Consider the following 23,935-nt stretch of genomic DNA (forward strand, 5'->3'; position numbering starts at 1 on the left):
TCTCATAAAGCCAAGTTCCCCTGATGTACTCGCTAGAGTAGCAGCTTCAGCTCGTAGGCTGAGGTCATAGCACTGTCCCGACACTTTGGAAGATGCGTTTGTCTGTGTTTATGAAATGAAATGGTGCCCGGTCTAATGGAATTGTCGCTGGTGTTGAGCCCAGCCCTCATCGGGCCATGCTCTTGGTAATTGTGCCCAGGACTGCAACAGGAGGGCTGTAAATTCCAGGAATGTGTTTACGGTTAATCTGCTGCTCGCAGACAGCCAGTGTTTTTCGACGCAAGGCTCCAGGGAGATGAGACAGGAGAGAGGCATCTAGTGGAATGAATAGTCACTACTTGCTCTCCCCATCAGGATCTGTAACTGTGACATTTCCCTGACAGCCAGGGACTATGGAACTGTGTGATGCTTCCGGCGTTGCTAGCTACTGACTGTTAGCAAAAAAACAAAACAAAAACAAACAAACAAAAAAACCCTGAATCAGAAGAATACGCTGTAGGGAACTAATGAAAGGGACTAGAGAGTGTGACCGACCTGTCTCAGTATGTCTCTGCTACGGAGCTGACTCTGGCTCCATTCTCAAACTGCATTGCTGTTAAAAATGACTGCTGGGAGATTCAGAGCCAGCCATGTGCTCCCAATCCCCCCCCCCCCCCCCGCACTTCCGGTCCATATGATCATCCTCCACGGGAAATGGCTTGTGTCTAACCAGCCCGTGTGCTCCTCATTCCTCCCCCACCCCCGCACTTCAGGTCCACATGATCATCCTCCATGGGGAACGGCTTCTGTTTCTTTTCTGCAATCCCAAGTAGCAGCTGCAGTCCTCGACACCCACGTCAGACCTCTGTCCTAACCCTAGACCTGCTCCTGACTTTTCAGATGAGCAGAGCCGTACGCCTCGACTGGTTTTTGCCTGCGATTTCCAGGCTATGAAGTACACATAGTGATGCCTGGGACTCCAGTCCTTAATTAATAGAGGAAAAATATTTTAGATACATTTTAGTTCTTAGGATAAAATCATAAAGATTCGTCCTAAAAAATAAAAATTTTTTGTTAACTTGCTCAACTTCAAGCCAAATGCCTTGGACCAATCAAGGCGGAAGGGTGGTAAAGGGACTATTTGAGATCTGATTGGATTCAAAGTCAAATCCAGATAGTGCATTTTACCTCTGAATTGCTTTATAAATAAATAGAAGGAAAATGAACTGCGTTTTCCTGCACTGAAGCAGAAGTGGACAGACATCTGGAAAGCTCTGGGCCCCACGTCCTCAGCGACGAGACTCATTGCATGCATAGAAAACTGGGGATGTCAAGTATCTCAGAAGAACCTTAAAGTTGGGGGAGGGTGCTTTCTGTGAATGCAAATGAATGGGGGAGGGGACTTCCTATGAATGCCAATGAATTTCTTTTTTGAATATATCAATCTCTAAAATACAGTTTAGGCAATAAAATGTAAGCATAGAATTTCTGTGCATGCCTTTACCTGTTAAAAGGCTGAAAAGATGGCTCTGCAGTTAAAACCAGTGTCTCCTCTTTCGGAGAAGCCAGGTTTGATTCCAAGCACCCGTATGGCAATCTGCAACCATCTGGAGTTCCAGTTCCAGAGGATCTGGTGTCCTCTTCTGGTCTCTGGATACCAAGCAAACATGTAATATACATTCATTTATGCACCAAACATAAAATAAATCTGAAAAAGTGCTTAGATTGGTATCGTTATTAAATATAATGGAATTTTATTTCTTGGGGAGAAGCATAGAAATCCCGCTCATTAACCAAAAAATTGTTATAGTCTATATAATTCACAAGTCAAAAGACCAGTAGACAACTGGGATCAGCAGGCAGAAAGGTCATTAATACTTCTCCTGTTAGTCCTTTTGGGAATAGCTTCTGGCACTTTCGTATAAACAGGAACTCTCACCATTGTCTGCATCCGTCTAGCAAATGGATTCCCTGTCTGAGGTGTCCCCACACACTGTCATCTGTGTCCATCTGCTTCTGCACTGGAATGGTAGGACGCTGTGTTCCTGGCGGCGGGGGGGGGGGGGTATTTACTGGCCATGTCTTTATTCTCTTCTATTTCCACACACGCTTTGAGTGAGATAGGAAACACACACGCATGCACACACACACATGCACACACCCAGCACCTACAGACACACACACATACAGCCCCCTCCCCCCCCCATACACACCCTCCTTCCCTGGAGCCCAGAGAAAATAAGGAAAAAGAGGGGAAAGACAGTGATACAATGCTGGTAATGAATAGAGCTACACCAGGCCGGCAAGCAGCTGTTGGACTGTTGTTGTGACATGTGTTTTGAAGGGTTACCACCTAGCAGGCTACTTATGGGTGAGTAGTTAATGTACATGAACTGTGGAGAGCCTAAAGATGCCATGAGCAGTGAGGCGGTAAGAACAAACCCTAGCATGAAGGCTGTTTTCACAAAGGATGCAATCAGCTATTCACAGCATTCTTGGATATTTTTCCCAAAAGAAAACGGTTTTAAGAAAATACTCAAAACTAAATTCTTTCTGTATCCTTTTCTCTTGCCGCCTAGTGATTTAAAATGAACAAACACATAAATACACGGTGTGGCTGAGTTGACTCCGCCAGTTGCATTTGATACAAATACATCGCCTTTCTGAATGAATGGTAAAGACAGAACCCTCAGGGGATGAGTGTAGCTCTCTGGGGCTTTGCTGAGACTGTCCAGAACCTCTAGTTTGCTTCATGAGGTGTTTTCGATCATAGAGTTTTCTCGATTCTTTCATTTAGATCTCATAAAAATTACTGTCAAGTAAGCCCAATTGTTGGGACTTTGTGGAAATTGGACCTTTTGTCCGACTCTTTCGAGTCCATAGTGAAGGTCACCAGTTCTGTGCTCAGGCCAAGGTTTCCACACACCTCCGTGCTCCCAGAATGACCATTCTCCCACCCTGGCCCCTGGAGGACTGTGACAGGCCAATAGAACAAGCAAAAATATCTTATATTCACAGAAGTGGGGGACTTTCTCAGAGTACCTCTTTGTAGTCTTTTTAGAACTGTTTTAGGATCCCTGAAAAAGTGAGAAGGTGGTGCAGAGATCTTCCAGACTCTCCCTCCTCACATCCACAGCTACCCCCATACAGTTTGCAGGCCACAGGAAGTCTAGCTTGCCCTGGGTCTAGCCTCACTGTTGTTCACGAATCTCTCTGAGTAATAAATGAGGACAGGTATTCACCAGTATATTACTGCAGAGTTGTCCCATTGGAACCTTGGCAACTCTAAGTCCCACGTGTGTTTGTTACCATCCCGCAGCTGTATTGCAAGAAGCCTGGATAGTTAACACTGGCCCGGGATGGAGACAGAACTACTGAGAAGTCATTTATATAACATTTTAACTACCCAGCTAAACTGTTTGCTTTCCCAAATACATTTTTAATACAGGAGAGATTTCTCCCCAGTTTCCTCCCTCCTCAGTCAAATTACCCAATCTTGGCATGTTATGTATATCTGTAATCCCAGCACTTGGGAGCCTAAAGTAGTAGGGTCGTAAAGACTGTACAGTGAGACCCAGTCTCAAAATGGTGAGGTGCTCCAAGGTCCCACATAGTATCTCTGGCTCTTGTCTTGGGTGCTTTGTTTGAGCTGGCCAAGATTGGATGCACTCCAGACAGTCTCAGAACATTGAGGTGACAGGAGGACCCTTGCAGGGACATCTTATGCTTCTCCAGCTTTGGAAAATGAGGTGACTCATTCATTAGCTTTGGTGTCTTGCCGCCAACCGTATTAGTATTGGTACTGTTACATAGTCTTCAGCGGTGGAACGGGACTACTTCATGACGCAGGGCGTGCTGTAATGCAGTGTGCGTTCTCTCATGACTCGGCATGCTGTAACACAGTGTGCATTATCCCATGACGCAGGGCATGCTGTAACGCAGTGTGCGTTCTCTCATGACTCGGCATGCTGTAACGCAGTGTGCATTATCCCATGACTTGGGGCATGCTGTAATGCAGTGTGCGTTATCTCATGACTCGGCATGCTGTAATGCAGTGTGCATTATCCCATGACTTGGGGCATGCTGTAACGCAGTGTGCATTATCCCATGACTTGGGGCATGCTGTAATGCAGTGGCCATTATCTCCTCTTTTGCTCATAGCAGCCCCATGAGGTGAGTCCTGTTACTCCCTTTCCCAGAGGAAGAATAGTTTGCCTGGTTAGACAGCTCAAGTTGGTCAGTAGAACTCCACCCTTGCTATCCATTCTGCTTTACGGGGGTGGGGGAGCGGGGGAGAAGGAGAGATAGGAGAGAGAGGATCAACAGGCTGGCGCAGCACTGTAGCAGTGGGCACAAGTATTCCCACACTGACTGCTTTCCTGTTATCTCAAGAACTGATGCCTGTTGGGGGTTCATCAAGGCAACAAGGTCTGGCTGTGGAGTGAAGACCCCTTAGAGATCTGGCTAACGTAGGACTAGAACTTCTGGGACACCTTTGAGGATCTGTGATATGGAAGCCGGTGCTTGGTCTATGAATGCCTCTACCGTGATTGACAGCATCATGGAGACATACCACACTGCAGGAACCGGGCCGCCTACTTACAGATGATTGCATTTAAAAATGGGAAGTCTGAAGTCTTTAAATCTTGGGTTGTTTGGTGTGGTTAGTTCTATCCCAAGGGACTCCGGCTTGTTTATCAGTGAAGTTGGCGTTTTACAGGAAGAAGTAGAAGAAGGCGGGGTCAGTCTTTCAGAACAATATTTGACAAGTATTTTAAATTTCTCCCAGAATGGTTCTAGCCATGGGTTTGATGTCCTGCCCATCAGAGGCTCCAGCATGACCACAAACACGGGGCCATATGTCCCTTCATCTCCTGCCCCCTAGAATGAGAAAATGAGAGAACCAGAGGCGACAGCAAGGCCAGTGTTGCCTTTTGTGAGTTAGGTTATGTACTTCTTCTACCTGTTGCTTGGTGTTTTCCGCCTCATGTTTGAGCAGTACAGGAAAGCAGAAGTTATTGTCAGCAGGAACATTTTATGCTAAGGCCTGCCAGGGGGATGCTCAGATCTTAGTGAGACACTTCCCTGAGGCCTGCTGTGCATTGGATGTGGCTGCTCAAGCTTCATGCTGTCACAGTGTCCCTGCCCACATCCCCTGGCAGGCTAGAGCAGAGAAGGGCTACAGCATCACTAATGAAGACGTGACCAGGGTCATGGGCTACATATGGTCTTGTTAGCTGAAGCTAACACAGTAGCCTAGGTAAGAATTTCTCTTCCCACCCACAGAAAGAAAAGTCATTCTGGGACTTCCCATGGTGTCAAGGTGTTCTCTTGGGAGGCAGAGCAGGGCCATTTCCTAGTCCATCTTGTAGTTCGGGGTTTAGCTCAGTGGTTAAGGCCCCAGGTTTAGTCCCAACACTAAAGGAAATGACTCAAACAAGAATCCCTGTCGTCTTATTCAAAGCAGCCGTAATGGTGAGCTCTGGGTCGGTGAGGTGCCCTGTTGGAGAGTAAGGTTGAAAGCTACAGAGAGCCCCAAAAGTCGGCCTCTGGCATGTGTTGGTGGTAGATACACACAGCGGTAAATAACATGGGTGGACTGATGGTTACATAGCAAAACTAGTTTGAAAACTTCTCATAACCAGTTAAAGCTCACAGTAGCTGTAAGTTCGCCCTACCTTGCCGTGAAGATTAGAAGCTGAAACACACAGGCTGCAGAGCTTGCGGGAGTGCAGGGTGCGCTGCAAGAGTGCAGGGTGTGCAGGACCAGTTCTCATCCCACAGCCTGCACTGGGTCCTCGCAAGTGCCTCAATCTTAGAGGTGTGAAGAGTGCAGCCTTGTGACCCCTTTACACGCTTTAAATTAAAACCATTAAGAAGTATCAGATTGGCTTTGTTGCCGGAATGTCATATTTTCAGAACCAAACTTGAGAGGCAAGACTTCATAGGACTTTATTTTCTGATTTCTTTGCTGACTTGGATGTGGACAAGAATGCATTTGTTTCATGAATTTCTCTGTTGAAAGGAGGAATTATGACATCTGTCATGAACAAATATGACTTAGCAAGTACCGCTTCTTCCTTGCCGCTTACCCCCAGAGTCTCCTTCTTGACGATCTGCCCCTACCTCTTTCTCCTTTGAGAGTAAGAAAAGGTTAGAGGAAGGAACCTGTAGAAAGAGGGACGTGTGGTCTTTCGATGAAAAGAAAGCCCTGCTGTGTGCTTGTGACATGTCCATGTGGCCACTCCTCCCCAGTGAAGTGAGGAAAGAATCCTCAGCAAGCATTGGCTGCCCCTTCATTCTTCATCAACCATGTCTCCCAACCTTGGATCTGTGTGTCCCTCTGTGACTCTGACACCCAGAAGACAGGGCATGTCTGCTTTAGTTGATCCTGTGTGTGGCACAGTTAATGTTGGAATTCCTGATGTCTCCTCTCCCCCAGCCATTGCCACTTCTCTAAGTGTGGACTGTGTCCACCATCTTACCTCCCCTCACCAACTGCTCTGTAACTGGTTAAATGAATGCCATAGGAACTAGATGCCATCTAGTTCAGTTATTTCCATACACATTTTAAAACTAATAAACATCTCCATAACATCTCCTTTACCCTTTTGTGGGGATGAAAGAACACGCCAACTAAGACTTAACTGTTGCCGGGATGACTCGAGTTAAAAGCAATGGCCGCTCTTCCAGGGGACCTGGGTTCAATTCCCAGCACCCACATCATAGCAGCTCACAATGGTCTGTAACTCCAGTTCCAGAAGATCTTTCACCCTTATACAGATATAAATGCAGGCAAAGCATCAATGCACATAAAACAAATCTTTAAAAAATGTTGTGTGTGGAGTTATTAAGGAAGAGCAGCCTGCTTTCCTGGCGTTCCTGGCTCCTTCCACTGGGAGCTGTTGGTCCCAAGTTGGCCTCACTGCAGGCATGATGCTTCAGCATTACACCTCCAGCCTTTAGCACCCCAGGTTAATGGTTTCCAACCGTCCTCACCCTGCAGTCACTTTCTCTACACTAATTCAGCCCTTCTCACAAATGTGGGTAACACTGTCTCCGAACCTAAGAACATGCATTATTGACACATTTGTCAATCTGCCATTACTATTAGCACTTCCTGTGATGCTTTTTAATAAGTCGGAGTACCAGTTAAGTGCATGAGCGATACGAGAATGGACCAGATAGAGTCAGCCAGTTTCGATGGTTTTGAGAATTCTATGTGTTCTACTTATTCAGTTTGGATCGTAGTATGAAGTCAGATTACTGAACTTGCTTCAGTGAGTTTTGTAGAGAACTGAGAGTGCTTCTACCTAGGTATGTGATTAGACCTTGGCACAAATGTGTGTCAAACGTCTTTTCTAAAGGAAATACCATCCTTGGAGTGTGGCAGGGCTGGAAGCAGTTCTACAGACAAACACTGAGCTTGCAGGTCACCATAATGGAGTTTTAACAGTGTCTTCCATTTGTGATACAATTAAGGGCAATTACTCCCTCTGGCAATTCTGGCCCAGGTGAAGCTGAGTTAATAAGTAGCCATTTGCCTCTGCATTAGCTGGGGTGTCTTCATTTAGGCAGTAATGTGTTGAGTGTGCTAAGTAGGTTGCCATGGTTATCTGTGGCTTTCAACCTGGGCTCTGGCTTTCCTTGAAATGGAGGATGGTCAGCCTTCAATAAAAAACACTTCCTCCTGATCAAAACATGCAGAGCAGTGAATGAACCTGCCAGGGCTCCGGAACTCCATTTCAAAGGCTGCTGCGTGCCTGGATGGGATACACTGAGTATTGGTTAACAGGGTTTGTAACTTCAGGTTGTTCGGTCTGCCCGTGGATCCACCCCACCCTCCCACCTAGAACTATTTCACACAGAACCAAGTTGCTACTGCCCTCCAGAACTTCCTGCCCCCACACAGGGCCAGCACCTCAGGGTGGTTCTCATTCAACCCCAGAGCCCAACACACACCAGGCTGCTAAGAATGACCGCTAAATAATTGTAAGAATTCTCCTCCCTCGCCGGGCGGTGGTGGCGCACGCCTTTAATCCCAGCACTCGGGAGGCAGAGGCAGGCGGATCTCTGTGAGTTCGAGACCAGCCTGGTCTACAAGAGCTAGTTCCAGGACAGGCTCCAAAACCACAGAGAAACCCTGTCTCGAAAAACCAAAAAAAAAAAAAAAAAAAAAAAAAGAATTCTCCTCCCTGAGCCAAACAAGCCCCAGTCAGACATTTTGAATGATGATTCTGTCACTGAGTGCCTTACAGTCGTTTCTGAAGACAGTGAGGTGTCCTTAACTGCTGAGGGAGCTCTAGGTACCAGTAGCCAGGCATGGCCTGTGTGAGCCAAGCCCCTGAGTCTGGAGTTGCTCAGTGTTGGTTCTCAGGGTGTTCCTGGGCCAATGATGTTTAGGTACTGGCGATCTTTTGGAAAAATTGCATTGTTCTTTCAGAATCATACAGTTATTAGGTGATAAAAGCCGATCTAGATAGTCTAGTTTCCCTGGGGGAGGAGTTAAGTTTTCAAGATATGCTGAGAAAATACCTAAAGTACAAGGCATTGTTTTCTAATTCATACTTTATGTAATTATGTTGCATAGTAATAATAAGAGCAAGAAGATGGCTCTGTTGGAAGGTGTACCTGCTGAGCACACCTGCATAGAGAAGAGCTTGAGAGCCGTCGGTACAGAATTAAGGATTGTGCTTCGGTCACACACACAAATAGTAAATTAAGATTTTTAAAAATATTTTAATTTAGCAGAAATATAAAATAGTTTCAGACAAAATGGTAGAAGAAACCAGAATCTGCCAGCAAAAACTGCCCAGCTGGCCTGTGCCATTTTTTGTTACTTCATTTACCCCGGTGATAATTCTGAACACAGTCCTTTCTGTCTTTTGTGTATTTTCTCCAAGATACATAATCATAGATGTCGTTTGCCAGCTTAGGAAAGGGCTTTGTGAGGTCTTGTATAAATAAAGATCAGCATTTAAAGGGTTTAAACTTCTGTTATTTGAAAAATCTGAGTAAATAGACCTCTTATTTATCAAGTGACCATTGAACAGTAACTTCATTGCCAAGTAAATAATACGTGAGTTACCACCAACCACAATGAAACACTAGACAAGTCTGCTTTTGTTAGTAAATAAAACATGCATGACTGATGTTTCTGGAACTTGATTCTGCACTTCACGTGTGCTTTACCGTGTGTTTTCTTTTATACAAACATTCCTTGAACATTGAACTGAACCATTACATAGCAACCAGTCCCTTCAGGTGGTGGGAGGCATTTATCAAGCTAGCCCTGATCTTTCCATGAGTCTGCCTCAGAATTTATCACCACAACAAACTCGTGTGGCTAATGGACTCTGCTCCTCTTTCTGTCCAGGTTTGTTTCCATCTACAGAGGACCCAGCCACACCTACAAGGTCCAGAGACTGACGGAGTCCACCTGCTACTCCTTCAGAATCCAGGCAGCGAGCGAGGCAGGGGAGGGACCTTTCTCAGAAACTTACACCTTCAGCACAACCAAAAGTGTCCCTCCCACCCTCAAAGGTGTGTGGAAGTAGACCCTGCCCTGTCCTGGGAGGGGAAGATGCACTGACGTCACACCTGCAAAGTTCAGGCCTGACCGTAAATGCATTCTGAATATCTCTAATAACAAGATGAAATCAGAATTTCTCAAAAAAAAAAAAAAAAAAAAAAAAAGCTGTGTGGTAGGTTATCTGGAGTAAATGCCTACATGTACAGTCTACTGTATTCTATATGCATGTTTATTGCAAATAATATAGTAGTATAACATATAAAGATATTCTAATTTCCAAATATAACAGACAAGGAGCTGATGTGAATGACAGCTTTCGTGTTAGTGAGTGAGAGGTGGGTTAAGACAGATTGCCTCCTTTCCTGAAGACATTCAGAGGTTGGTACTGGCATGTGTAAGTGGATTCATAAGATAAAGGAGGGTGTTGAGAGTTTATTGGGGAACACTCAAGAACAACAAAGTAGAGAATCGCCGTGGTGGCCTGCTCTGTGGGCGGTGGGAACTGCGATCAGGTCCCCAACCACCACCCCAGAAAGCAAGTGAGCCCCTCCTTTGTCTTAAAAGTGATCATATCCACAGACTGAAGGCCACACCCCTAAGTTTAGTACCCCCAAAAGCTGTTGGCTGAATTAATTTCCACAATACTTACCCCTTCAGCCTAAATAAGCAGGGACAGAATACTTCCCTTTACAGGTTGGCATTCATCTCTGGGTGGTTTTGGTGCCTGGAAATTAGAGCCTGATTTGGGCAACATCAGCATCTCCTGTGGGCACATACCCTCTCCGTAGAGGGTGCTGTTGAAAACCCATGGCAGTGACCATCAGTGTTTCTCCCGAGGGAGGAATCAGGTCCTGCAGAAGCACCAAGACAGCAAATATCTAAATCTCCCATCTTTCTCAGGGAGAGTAGATAGAGACACTCCTGCTGGGCCGAGGCTCCCAGTCTGCCATGTCCCTAGTCAGAGAATTGTGGATGAGTCAGTGCCAGACTTGCATGGGAGGACTGGTGGTGACAAGAGCCTTGTCCCCATCACCAGACGTCACGTTCTCACACAGGACCCTGGAACTTCTCCTTAGACAAAGCAGCATTGTTCCAGCCGCCATTGTCCAGTGACCCTGCTGGTGGTGTGTGCTGCAGGGCAGGGTACTGACTATGGAGGCAGTCCCTCTGTATGTGCCCCTAGGACGGCTTCCATATGAAGGAGTTGAGGCCCCTACATCCGGAACATAGGCAGTTACAGGAAGGAGGGGCTATCAGAACCTGGATCACTGTCTGGCTTAGGCTCTGCCAGATTTGGTGTTACTACTTCCAGGGTTACTTCAGGACATGTGCCTTCAACCTGCTCCCCGCCCCACAGGCACCTTGGCCACTCTGGCCACCTTGGACACCTTCTCCGTGTGTCATGTGCCCTTTATATATGCTGTGCTGGGCTACTTTATTTCCACATCCCTAAAGTACCTGGCACATGAAAAGTGCTATAAACCTTGTGAAGGTGATCAACAGCCATGGGAGAGGGAGGGCGTGGATGGATGAATGGATGGATAGATGGATGGATGATAGGTAGGTAGATGGATGATAGGTAGGTAGATGGATAGATGGATGATAGGTGGGTAGGTAGATGGATGGATAGATAGATGGATGATAGGTAAGTAGGTAGATGGATGATAGGTAGGTAGGTAGATGGATAGATGGATGGATGATAGGTAGGTAGGTAGATGGATAGATGGATGATAGGTGGGTAGGTAGATGGATAATAGGTAGGTAGGTAGATGGATGGATAGATAGATGGATGATAGGTAAGTAGGTAGATGGATGATAGGTAGGTAGATGGATGATAGGTAGGTAGGTAGATGGATAGATGGATGGATGATAGGTAGGTAGATGGATGGATAGATAGATGGATGATAGGTAGGTAAGTAGGTAGATGGATGATAGGTAGGTAGATGGATGATAGGTAGATAGGTAGATGGATGATAGGTAGGTAGATGGATGGATAGATAGATGGATGAATGATAGGTAAGTAGGTAGATGGATGATAGGTAGGTAGATGAATGATAGGTAGGTAGGTAGATGGATGATAGGTAGGTAGATGGATGGATAGATAGATGGATGATAGGTAGGTAAGTAGGTAGATGGATGATAGGTAGGTAGATGGATGGATAGATGGATAATACGTAGGTAAGTAGGTAGATGGATGATAGGTAGGTGGATGGATGGATAGATGATGGATGATAGGTAGATCAGTAGATAGATGAATAAATAAGTGAACTGAAACCCAGGCCACCAAGTCATTAATGAGCTAGTGAGAAGATGTGCTATGAATGGGCCTCCTGGTCCTGGAGTAACCTCCCTTTCTTGAGGGTTACCTAGCAGGGTTAGCAGGAAGCTGGACAATAAAGCTCCCTCTCAGGGTGGACACAGGCACCGTCACATTCTCCCAGGCTGAGTGCTGGGAATGAGACCACTCACGTGAGACTGAGTTTTGACTTGGGTGTGTGGTTTTGTATTGCAGCACCTCGAGTGACACAATTAGAAGGAAACTCCTGTGAAATCTTATGGGAGACGGTACCACCGATGAAAGGCGATCCTGTCAACTACATCCTGCAGGTACTGGTCGGAAGAGAATCTGAGTACAAACAGGTAAGGCCCAGTGTCCGTGCATGCGCCATTCTTCTGCATCAGGCTGGCTGCGAGCCTTGAGCGCAGCCCTGATTGATGCAGGGAGCTGTGAGTTTGTTAGGAGTCGGTGGTTGAGATGGCCTGACACCACCTTATATTGTTTACGTTTCCTTCCCTATCTGTGGTGTTCTTCCTATCTTCTAGTTCCCCAGGCATAAACTTGAGGGATTTCAAGGGGTGCGTTTGTTTAGAAGCATGAAATCTGCACAAATCAGTTTTCATGTGATTGGAAGCTGAAGTAGCCCCAGAGAGGAAGGCATCTTAACCTACCCGTCAAATCCCGGGTCCTCTCTGCCTGTTACAGAAGTCACAATGAAAGGGTGAGGGAGGTGACCTGACTCATGCTCTGGGCTGATTCTTGTCAGCCTTTAATATGCATATCCATCACGTGGAGATCTGCTAGGGTCCAGATTCTAATTTGAGATGGCTCCTGGTGACATGGGCATCTGTTGTATCAGAGTAAATCGATCACAGTCAAACCTATTCAACAGAAAACATGATCCTCATAGCCAGACCATGAATTTAGTTTTACTGTTTCTCATACCTCATGATCCATAATACCTTACAGAATAACCCCTTATTGGGTCACTGACTGTACTGAGTTCAGCCCCCTGGAAGATTGACTGCTTGGGTGGAACTGGGATGTGATTGTTTATTCCATCAGGGAAATAAGGTCCATCTTCACTTGGTACTCTCCATAATCCATTTGTATTGAACTCATAAGGTGAAGATCAGTGTTGCCTGTCCTGGGAAATGCTCGCATTGTTTATAAAGGCTGCTGCTTTTAGCCTTTGAGTCTTCAAATGCACACATGAAAGGAAAATCTGATGCTTGCTGCTGTTTTGTGTAGTAATTTTTAAAATGCTTGTAAATAAAATGTACTTAAAATGTCAAAGAAGTTATTGGACATTTTGATACATTTTGTTACTATGAGCATCAGATAGGCTGAATATTTTAACCACATCTTGCACAAGCTTTATCTTTAGCCTGACATCTTCCAATATTGATTTCTCTGAGCCAATGATGTCACCAAGACCTCCATCATGCCCCTCACAAGGGAGCAAAGGCCCTGGGCTTCTCTTCACCTCTCTGTCCCCTTCTCATCCTGTTGCCGTCTCAGAGGTGTTCAGGTCACACATGCCATTGCTCAGCTTAGCAGAAAGGAGTTCTCTCCAGCTCGCTCTAGTTAAGCCTTGGCCATCCCATGGTGCCAAAGGTGCTGGGGATGCTCGCTCTTGTTTGACACTGAACAGCATTCGTTTCTCAACTGGACACTCATCACATGTTCGGTGCTATGTTTTTAAAACCTTTTGTTCCATGTACCATGCTTTTCCACGTATTCTTGGAAAAAACATTCAGCTTCTCAGTGCACACTGGGTGCTGCTTGGCAGAGGAAGGGCAGCGCTGTGGGCTCCGTTTCTGCGCGCCCACCGTTGTCAGAGTGAAGACTAATCTTTGCAGGAATTTAGATTTGATCAGGTTAGCCTTTCTCAGGCCACTGTTCAGTGTTAAGTCCTGATGTGATGTGTAGTCATATATTTGCCATAGAATATTTCCTTACCATCAATGTTATAACGGTTATTGATTATCGAGAATGTGGCATTTCAGGACAGCTTCTGTCAGTAGAGATGCCCACATAGTTCCTACCTTTACCAAGAAATGAGTAAGGGCGGTCATGACATAAGAAGCCTCAGTTGACACAGCTCATCAGGTTCAGTTAGTACTGGGTCTGGGGGTTTCGTTGTTTTTCTTTTTTCCTTTCCTTTACCCACCCAGTAACCATTCTCTTGCTGTGGTGTTTTGAGTTTTGCCTTTCCTTGTCCTGACAGGAGAGGGAATGAAGGCCATTTGTATAATGTGTGGGATAATAGACAAGCAGGCTTTGAATTCATAGCAGCAAAGCCAAAGCAGATGGGAGGTAATTGTTCCTGCGCAGCAGCCCAGCCAAGGCAGGACCCTCATGCTGCACTACATAGACCCCATTACAGCACTAATCACACCACCCGCTAATAGGAGCGCTCGGCTGATTCGATTTGTTTTCTGATCTGGCACATACTCGAGCATTCAGCAAGTGCTTCCTGCATGCATGGAAGAGACAGGATCCAGGGAGCTGGTAATTTACACCTGCAGTGGTGAGTTTGCTTTGTAACAGGAAGAATAGTGATGCTGATCCCACTGGACAGGCGGGTCCGATGCTTTTCCTGTCCTGAGTTTGTTTTGGTTCTAGCGTCCCTTCGGTTCATCGTGATGTGGCAGGCAGCCTGTGTTAAGGACTACACAGGCATGCCTTAACTAGCTACCAAATCCTTCCTAACACTTCACTCCACATTCAAATGAATGGATATGTCTGTCTTTCGGCCACTTAAACATTCCAAGCTCAAAGTGGTTTTCAGGAATCGTAATCTTCTTTCCGTGGCATTACCGCAAAGCGTTCTCAAAAGGGTGAAGATTTCTCTAGATCCATGCAGCTCACTGTTGCTTTTGCACAGCACACAAAAGAATGAGGCAGAAGTGTACAGATCCCTCTTTAGACATCAGTAGTCTTCATCAAAAAATACTGAATATAAGCATTGAAGATAAAGAGAGAGTTGAAAAATTACAAGAAACCATTTCCTGTTGATAACTATTGCTCAGGTTTATTGCAGTTGGGAAACCTCTAAGGCATTAGGAATTCTGTGGAGCCCACCTTTGGTGAGTTGGCACGTCTCTGTATGTTGACAGCACTGGGGTAGATACTGATCCTTCATGTTCTCGCCAGGGGCTTGGTGAGGAAGCATCTTCTGTTGATTTTAAAGGTATTTTAAAGCAGATTCCAGAGCCAGCATGTCTCAGTGACTTTGAACACATAACTGAAAAGCTGTTTTAATCACCTACAGTTTTCCATGTTTCAAATCCAAAGCAAGAACAAAATAGGTCAAAATAGAAATCTTTCAAAGTTATCATTTATTTTACTAATTTTTAAGTTTACAGTTTCATGTTCATATCTCATAAAGACCACTTCCCCTTAAACCAGAGCAATGCTTGCATAAACATCTATTGAAATGTCCCATAATCTGTATTTGTTCGATCTCCTGGAGTGCAGGTACCGAGCCCAGGTTGCAGCTCCTAGCTGCTTTGTATTGTGGAGGTGTCTGAGTTCACACGGGTGCACAGACAGGTTGAGTGGATACCCAGCACCCCTGCTGTGTCTGTCTGCTGAGCAGTGTAGGTGCTCGGCCACCCCTGCCCTCCCAGGAGAGGTCACAGGATAGCAGGCTCCCTCTTGAGTCAGGGTGCCTGAGGACACGCCTGCCTCCCATGGTCCTAGGATTTGGGAGAATTAGTTCATTTTGCTAAGCCTCCATTACTAACCCAGCAACTCAGACTGTTCCAGTGTGACTCACGTCAGTCCACTTGTGACAGGGAAACATGTGGCTAAACCATGAGGGAGAGGCAGCATTCGAGCAAACCCAACAGTCCAGCTCGCGCCCCTCTCCAAAAACTTCCGCTTAAGGGATTTCAGCCATGTAGCTTGTTAATCGGAAGTAAAACTCTTGGATTCCTCACTTCAGTTATCTGAACACTTCAAAATGAGTTTAAAATATGGCACCAAATCAAGAACAAAAATAACTTTGTAAAAAATAAATAATTCCACATCTATCCTTACTTTTACAATATTATGATTGGTGACTTCAATAAGAAAATCTTAAATGGAGTGTCGCCTCCTAAATTGAGTTGAGGCAGGAGAAGAGGCCCATAATGAGGACCCTGTCAGAGCAAAGGGATATGAGGCATGACCAGCCAGTGCCACCTGTGTGGCGTCTCAGGGTCCTTTGGGAAATCACCCTGCACAGGCACAGCCTGAGGCCCTAGCGACTTTATGGCAGCTCATAAGAACTGCTGGCGTTGGTGCCCACAGACAGGCCCCACACACCAAGTCAGTGTCTTTGCGCTTTCCTTCAGCTGACCGCTGCAGGTGCTGTAGGCGATCCTCTAAAGTTCCCAGCAGGGAAGATACAGAGTCAGCTAGGAAGGGGTCAGTTAGTGCAGGTTTCTTAAATCACTCATTAGCCAAACATTACCAATTTGATTTAGTTGCAGCCCCCCATCTGTATTTGCTAAACCTAATGCAATCCATTAATTTTCATATAATTTTAATGTATTGTTTCCTTGACATTTTCTAAGAATGGATACCACACAAACGACTTCCTCAGCCTCCTGCTAGCTCAGCTGATTCAAAGTGTGATCATTTCTAAGAAAACCGAGTTTCAAGTTTATGAAATATTCAGCCTCTCCGTGATTGCATTAAAGGTCTAAGAGGCAGGACATATCTCAGAATCCCAGGTCCTTAATGGGAGAGAGCAGACTGTTTTGCTCATAGAATACTAAAAGAAACACCTCGATCAGTTGCATGTATTTGTTTGTGTTTAGTTTGGTGGGTTTGTGAGTTAGTTAGTTAGTTAGTTAGTTAGTTAGTTAGTTAGTTAGTTAGTGACAGCCTATCACTGTGTAACTCTGGTGTCTGGAACTGGCTATGTAGATCATCAGACTGGCCTCAGACTCACAGAGATTCTCCCACCTGCCTCTGCCTTCTGGATGGATAGAATTAAAGGCATGTGGTACCAAACCTAACTTCAATATTAGTTTTTTAATGTTGAACTGCATCAAAGAATCTCTTCAGATAGGCAAGCACAAAACTGCCAAGAAGTAGATTTTCAAAGCACATAGCATTTGTTTCTTTTTTGTGGACATTTGGGTTTGAGGGTTGGGGTTTTTTGTTTTGTTTTTGATATCATGGTTGTTTTTTGTGTAGATCTAAGGATTGAAGTTTTCAATTTTTCTTAGATCTGATACTGAAAAAGTAGAGAGACTGGGTCTCAAAGTAGGTCTACTATAACCTATGGGAAAGACTAAGACCATGCACTCCCAGCACCAGGGCTCGGTGCCAGCCTGTGCTGCTGCTCCCACCCTCCCTAGTTCTGGCACACCCCTCACTACAGGGGCGCCAATGGTATCTCCTACCCACGGTACTCTGTACCCTTTCACATGTGTCGACGGCTCTTCTGGGCAGAGATACGTGTGCCTTCCGCTCTAATCTGTAGGCTCTCTCTCTGTGTGCGTGTGTATGTGTGAATTTATACCACAGACCAATGAAGTTTCAGAGCTAGAAGTCAATGCAGTGCTTACCTGCGCTGGGGTACTATGACTGGGCTGCGTCTGTGTGTGACTGGGCTGCGTCTGTGTGTGACTGGGGCTGTGTCTATGTGTGACTGGGCTATGTCTGTGTGCGACTGGACTGTGTCTGTGTGACTGGGCTGTGTCTATGTGTGACTGGGCTGTGTCTGTGTGACTGGGTCTGTGTCTGTGTGACTGGGCTGTGTCTCTGTGTGACTGGGGCTGCATCTGTGTGACTAGGGCTGCATCTCATGTGTGAGCTGCAGATAGGTGAACCAGGGGCAGATGACAGCCAGGAATAAGATGCATCACAAGCACACAAACTTTCTTAATAATATGAGAGAGTTGGGGAAGATGGTTTTTTGTTTTGCTTTGTCTTTTGTGACTTGACTACATAGTTCTTACATGTGAACTTCATAGACAACATGTCACAATGTCAGAAGATTAGCCTGAAAGCCAATTGTCAGAGAGAGAGAGAGAGAGAGAGAGAGAGAGAGAAACGTGGTGCTTTGTCACCAGCATCAGCGGTTATTGCTTCAGTTTAAGCGGTGTTGAGTCTGGAGATGACAGCCAGAGCTGTGTGTTGAGCCTCTTCTAATAGCGGTCTGTACTATAGAAATGTAGCTCTGTGTATCTGGATTACTTAACACGTTAGCTGTATCCACTTCTGGCAAAGTCACTGGATTTTATATTGCACTTTGTTCCAAGTAAGTTCCAAGGGTGATTTCATAAGAACATATTGCTGTTGTTAAGGGTTTATCTGAACAGGTATCCATAAGGCTCCAGGTGTGCATGATATTTCCTGTGGCAGCCACAACGTTCTGACTTGCTCATCTACAACTTTTTCTTTTTCTGAAGGTGTACAAGGGAGAAGAAGCCACATTCCAGATCTCAGGCCTCCAGAACAACACAGACTACAGGTTTCGTGTGTGCGCATGCCGCCGCTGTGTGGACACCTCCCAGGAGCTCAGTGGAGCTTTCAGCCCCTCTGTGGCCTTTGTGTTACAACGACGCGAGGTCATGCTTACAGGAGACATGGGGAGCATGGACGATCCCAAAATGAAGGGCATGATGCCTACTGATGAACAGTTTGCTGCCCTCATTGTGCTTGGCTTCGCAACCTTGTCCATTTTATTTGCCTTTATATTACAGTACTTCTTAATGAAGTAGGCCTGCAGACTAAAGGTATGGGTGGGGCGCCACCCATTGAATACACATTTACTCAGAGCCTTCCCTTTCAGCCTTGTTGTCCTTTGATTTATATACTTCTCTTGTTTTACAGATTTAGCTAGGAGAAACAGTCGGTGTTTGGCTGCACCTATTTGAGATGCAAAACTAGGAAGAGGTTAAACTGGATTTAAAAAAATAAAGAAATAAATAAGAGGAGAGCAGCAGGATAGCACCAGCCACCAAGAGACAGTGTGCCCCGCGAGCGCAGTGTGCCCCGCGAGCGCAGTGTGCCCCGCGAGCGCAGTGTGCCCCGCGAGCGCAGTGTGCCCAGTGAGCGCAGTGTGTCTAGTGAGCGCCGTGTGCCCGGTGAGCACAGTATGCCCAGTGAGCTTATATTTTCAAGCTTTCCAGTATGCTTCTATTCTGTTTCCACTGAAGTCTTTCACAAGCCTTTGATTTTTGTGTGTGTTCCAGTTTAGTAATTTATAGTCACAGTCTATATCTGTAAGAATCACAGTGTATGGAGTTCAGGGCTGGGATTTCGCTGTTGTCAGAGTAGTGCCACATGAGAACATACAGAACATGTGTGCCTTCGGCTGAGGCCACCCATACCATCTGTCATCACTCAGTTCTTAACTGTGTAGCTCACTTAAGTCAAACTGTGTACTTCAATCTAAATGTATTACTACTCTGTATCCCTTATCATTTTAACACTATGAGTTGCCTGTCTAAGAAATCACATAACCAAATGCACCTATCAGTGATGGAGCATTGTAGATTTCCACGTCAGTCCATAGCAGTAACTTTAAGAGGGCATTGTGCAATAGTTAGTTTTCCTCTTCAGCTACTTTAAAAGCTGCTTTAACTTGCCTGTCTGTCTGTGTATATAACTACTTCTAATCACTAGAGTTATTATATTCTGTTGTGTTTGACCAGAACTACGTGATGAGAACTCATGGCAGTCGAACGCCTCACAATTGTGGGCTGTCTTCTTACATGTTGGTCCATTAGTTTTGAAAGATTTGTCTTTGGCTATCCCTTGGGGTATCAGTAAAGTGAATGAAGTCCAGTACCTGATTTCAGCGCCCATAAGACTAATGTAGCATAGACACAAGTCTTACTGATAAAGCCCACAAGGGAACCATCTACACTTGCCCTGTTTCTGGGGGCTCAATACGGCCACATGTAGAGAGGAAGTGGTAAGTGGCTGGAAGCACAGTGTGTTTGTGGCCACAGAGCCTCCAAGACTCTCTCCCTGGATCTGTCAATAACTTGCTTTGTGACCTCTCTGTGCCTGTTTTTCCATGCATGAGAAATCAAGTCAAATCAAATGGGGATTCAGTATCTGTAAGTGCTTTGAGATCTTAGATCCAGCGGTGCTATTGGAGTACAAATGTTATCTCGCACATTCATTTAGAGTCATGATAATCAGTTCTAACCCAAAGTCATTGAATTACTCATATGAAGTCCACAATGCTCGCGTACCTCAGGGACACTTAAGAGTTGGAGGTGCAACTGTATTCCAAAAGGGTGCGACAGACACAGCCGATCCCCCGTTCCTGGTTTTTTGTATATTTTTGATCCTTGGTTTTTCTTGATCATAGCTGTTTTGTGCTTGGTCTATGTTGTCTATGCAGTAAGTACCCTGTACTAGCTTATAATATTCCCATACCAAAGTCATGGGGAAACCAACATTATTTTGTTTTGGGTTTATTTATACTATATTCTGCATACAGTACTTTAAATGCCAATTACAGTGCAATCTTTATTTATTGTAAAAATTTTTAAATGTACTTATGTACTAATTTGCCCTCATAGCATGTTATATTTTGTGTGTTTTATACTTTTGTAATTTTAAGTCAGTTTGTTCCTTGGCAGCATCTGTAGTATTAACCTTCTGACATTTCCTTGTGTTTTTAAAGATAAGAAGAGCATCTAACTCATTAAATGCCAAAAATCCCATTATCAGTGATTGAAAGGTTTACATGTACCCAGAAAACCATAATCATCTCTCGGAAGAGTGCTAAGATCAATACGTTACTGTGTGCCTATATCAATGTAGTTCAGTACTAGAGAGCTCTGTATTTTGTTATTGACTATAATAATTAGTGTCATTACACTTGTAAACTGATGGTATCAAGGTAAATATATTTTTGCCAAAGTTCCGGCCTTCAGAAACTCATCATTTCGTCGAAGTGTGTCGTCTGACCCACTGTGACATCACATCTGCATTTTCCAAGACAGGTGTAAGCAGGAGAGAGCAAACTCACTTTTAGAGCTATTTGTGGGGCGAGTCTTTCTTGAAACACTTCAGCACTGCTGCTGTAGAGAATTCTCTGAACTGGTTGAACGGTTTTAAAGGCAACAATGCTTCCAGCCAAAGTCTCTGAGCATCTGATCTTCTGGAGATTCCGTGCCCTGTGGCCATCAGGGAGCTGAAGTGTGTGACTCTCGAGCAGACAGCACTTTATTCTATTGCTCTCCATATCTGTTTTCATTATAATCTCTGCAGTCGGGAAATTACTCCTCTACATGGCACTGTTTTCTGTCGCAAGTCTGTATATGTGCTATGGATATATAGCTATATATATATATATATTGTCATTACAAAGGAACAGTAAGATGAAGTGTTCTGTTAATCTCCTCCTTCCCTTGACCAAGCGTAGGAGTGAGTGGCTTTCCCATGCTCAGAGGCTGCTCTGTATGTCACACGCATCCCTGACACAAGAAATTCCAGTCATCTGGAGCAAACTGCCCTTTGTCCTCAAAGAAGATGTTTAACAAGAAAACGTTTTTAAAGGCTATTTTGCATATTTTCTGCCTTGTTTTTATCAGACTTCAGATGTTGACATTTTCTAACCCTGTTTCTTCGGCTACAATCACTCAGTATTTGTGTCAAAATTGAAAAGTGCCCTCACAGAATGTGTCTGAATGTCCTTGCACAATTGTTTAAATTGAAAGACGAAATGCTTTACCTCACTGTTGGACATACATTCCAGGCTTTTCGACTTTAGGAGAAAAAAATAATCATATGTTTTCTTGTCTTGTAAATTTTAGATTATTTCATATACATTATATTAAAACTGCCATATCAATTTTAATGTATAGATTTTGCAAATACTATGCTATATGTAATACCTAACTGTATCTGTAGTGTATATGTAATATATTTATGCCCAATAAATGTTTTAATTCTTTCTGACTTAAGTAGGGTTCTTCAGCTTTGAATAGGGTTACAGTTTAAGTGTCTTGAGCAGCCTGGCAGGTGGGGCCATGCAGGTGACGTCGTACATGATGCTTGCTGTCGCCTGTCTCATGATATTTGGGGTCTTGAAGGAGCACCCCCTTCAATCTCATCAATGCTATTCCAAAGTAACTCAAGTTCCAGGCTACTTCTTTACTCAGACTCTGTGTATAGTTATTTATTAGCTTGATACTTTATCTGTTCCTGGAAGTCAGGCGTGCAGGTCTCCCTGTGTCAATCATTACTGGATGTTTCATGTCCCATGGTGCACTCATGCAGTTTTGAACTCCTTCCTCCTTTGGGTGTCGCTCAGCAACAGCAACTAGTGTTCTCCTTCATGAGGCTGCGGGGAGGACGAAACCGCAGTAGCTAAGGTTAGGCTGGCGAGGAGCAGAGCTCTGGGATTGATTCAACTTTGGTTAAGTTGTTTCACTAGTAAGCCTCCACCCCCACCCCATGGGGAGAGTGTGTGCAAAGGTTGTTAGTAATCCAAACCTCCCCCTCTGTGTCATGACTGAACAATGACAAGTTGAACAAGCATCAAAGTGTACATGGACCTTATACTGCAGACAATATAGCAGAGAATTGTTTTCCCATAAAAACAGAAACATGGATAAAAAGCTTATTAACACTAGAATTTTGGAAACCAGACCAGGGAATGCAAAATCTATTTGTCAAGATGGAAAATGAACACCAGTGCAAAATCAGTGCAGAATTCTCAGTGCAGAAAGTCCTGAAGACTGAGAAACAGATGGCGCGTCTCCCCCAGAAACGAGAGTGAAGAACAGAACGGTTAAGGCTGTTTCGCTCTCTGATATCACTGCCCCTACTTACCCCACCACAGCCTAGAAGTTGCTCTTGAGGAGTCTAGACTTGGAATTCCTGTCTGAGGGGTTGTGACGGGAACTTAGAGGGAGGATGCAAAGCCCAATGAAGCCCCACGAGCAGAGCCGTAAGGAGGGGGACAGAGTCTCTGGGACAGAGCTCTAAGCTCCTCAGTAAAATGGCTTTTTTTTTTTTTGAAAAAAAAAATTTCCGCTTCCTCCCCGCCTCCCATTTCCCTCCCCCTCCTCCCGCCCCTCTCCCCCTCCCCCCCACTCCTCTTCTTCTCCCTCTCCAGTCCCAAGAGCAGTCAGGGTTCCCTGCCCTGTGGAAAGTCCAAGGTCCTCCCCCCTCCATCCAGGTCTAGGAATGTGAACATCCAAACTGTCTAGGCTCCCACAAAGCCTGAACATGACGTAGGATCAAAACCCCGTGCCATTGTCCTTGGCTTTTAAATCTTAACCTGCATGATGACACTCCTGGGAAGCTTTTCAAGATCTCTGCACTCACAGACAAAAGGAAGAAGTCATGAGCGGTGGTTATTTTAAGATTTTCAGCTGATTGCACCGCATGGCTGGGTGGAAACCCTTTTTCTCATTTCAGCTGCCAGTTGTGCCTGCTGTAGTTCTCTGTCTTGATCAAGGGCAGCCTGATAGCTGGTGAAAGCCTCCAGCATGAAAGAACAAACCCCCAAATAGCAACTGAGAAGAACCCATTAGGGAGAAGACAGAAACACTGAATTACTGTCTCCAGAGAGGGGGAAAGGCATGTCTGTAACGTCAAGATGAACAGCACCAGAAAGGAGCTGAAGAAAAATCTTGGAAATTAGAATTTCTGGAGGGAGAAAGCTGAAAGTGAAGACTTCAAAAAATAGAGCAAGAATCAGGACCAATACATCCCAGGGGAACACTTCAGAATCTCCGGGAATAGGAGCCGAAAGGGAAAGGTACTCCTTACATTTCCAGAATGAGACATGATGCCTTCATCACAGCGACAAGGGATGCTTCCATCAAACCATGGCAACCAGAGATTTCAAAACTCTAGAGCCAGAGTGATTTCCAACAGTGCAGAAAATCAGGCTACATGGAGAGATTATAGGAGCTCAGTAACTTTAGACTTCTCCAGAACCATGTTGGAAGCTAGAAGACAGAGCCACCATTACTTCAAGACTGTAGAATATCCCGTCCAACCTTAACGAAACAGTATGAAGTGTAAAGATGACATTGTATAAATGCAAGATCTCACAGATTGGTTTCCATTGTGCTCTTCCCCTGGGCATTTCTGCATCATATGCTCTGCCCTGTAATATAATAAAACAGGAGAATGGGATCATGGGATCTCACCTCCATACTCTC

The 23,935-nt window shown here is 45.0% G+C and overlaps 1 protein-coding gene across 3 annotated transcripts in view; it reads left to right on the top strand.

The window, feature by feature from the left end:
• Fndc3b (fibronectin type III domain containing 3B) overlaps nt 1-21,715 on the top strand; it is a 299,935-nt gene extending 278,220 nt beyond the window's left edge. For all 3 annotated transcript variants that reach the window (XM_057756973.1, XM_057756974.1, XM_057756975.1), the window contains 3 exons: nt 9,356-9,522; nt 12,024-12,151; nt 18,203-21,715. In XM_057756973.1, coding sequence (XP_057612956.1) covers nt 9,356-9,522; nt 12,024-12,151; nt 18,203-18,514 — 607 coding nt within the window. In that variant the 3' untranslated portion in view covers nt 18,515-21,715. The remainder of the gene's footprint in view (nt 1-9,355; nt 9,523-12,023; nt 12,152-18,202) is intronic.
• Nucleotides 21,716-23,935: the final 2,220 nt, after the last annotated feature.

This window comes from Chionomys nivalis, chromosome 24 (assembly GCF_950005125.1).
Source record: "Chionomys nivalis chromosome 24, mChiNiv1.1, whole genome shotgun sequence".
NCBI lineage: Eukaryota > Metazoa > Chordata > Mammalia > Rodentia > Cricetidae > Chionomys > Chionomys nivalis.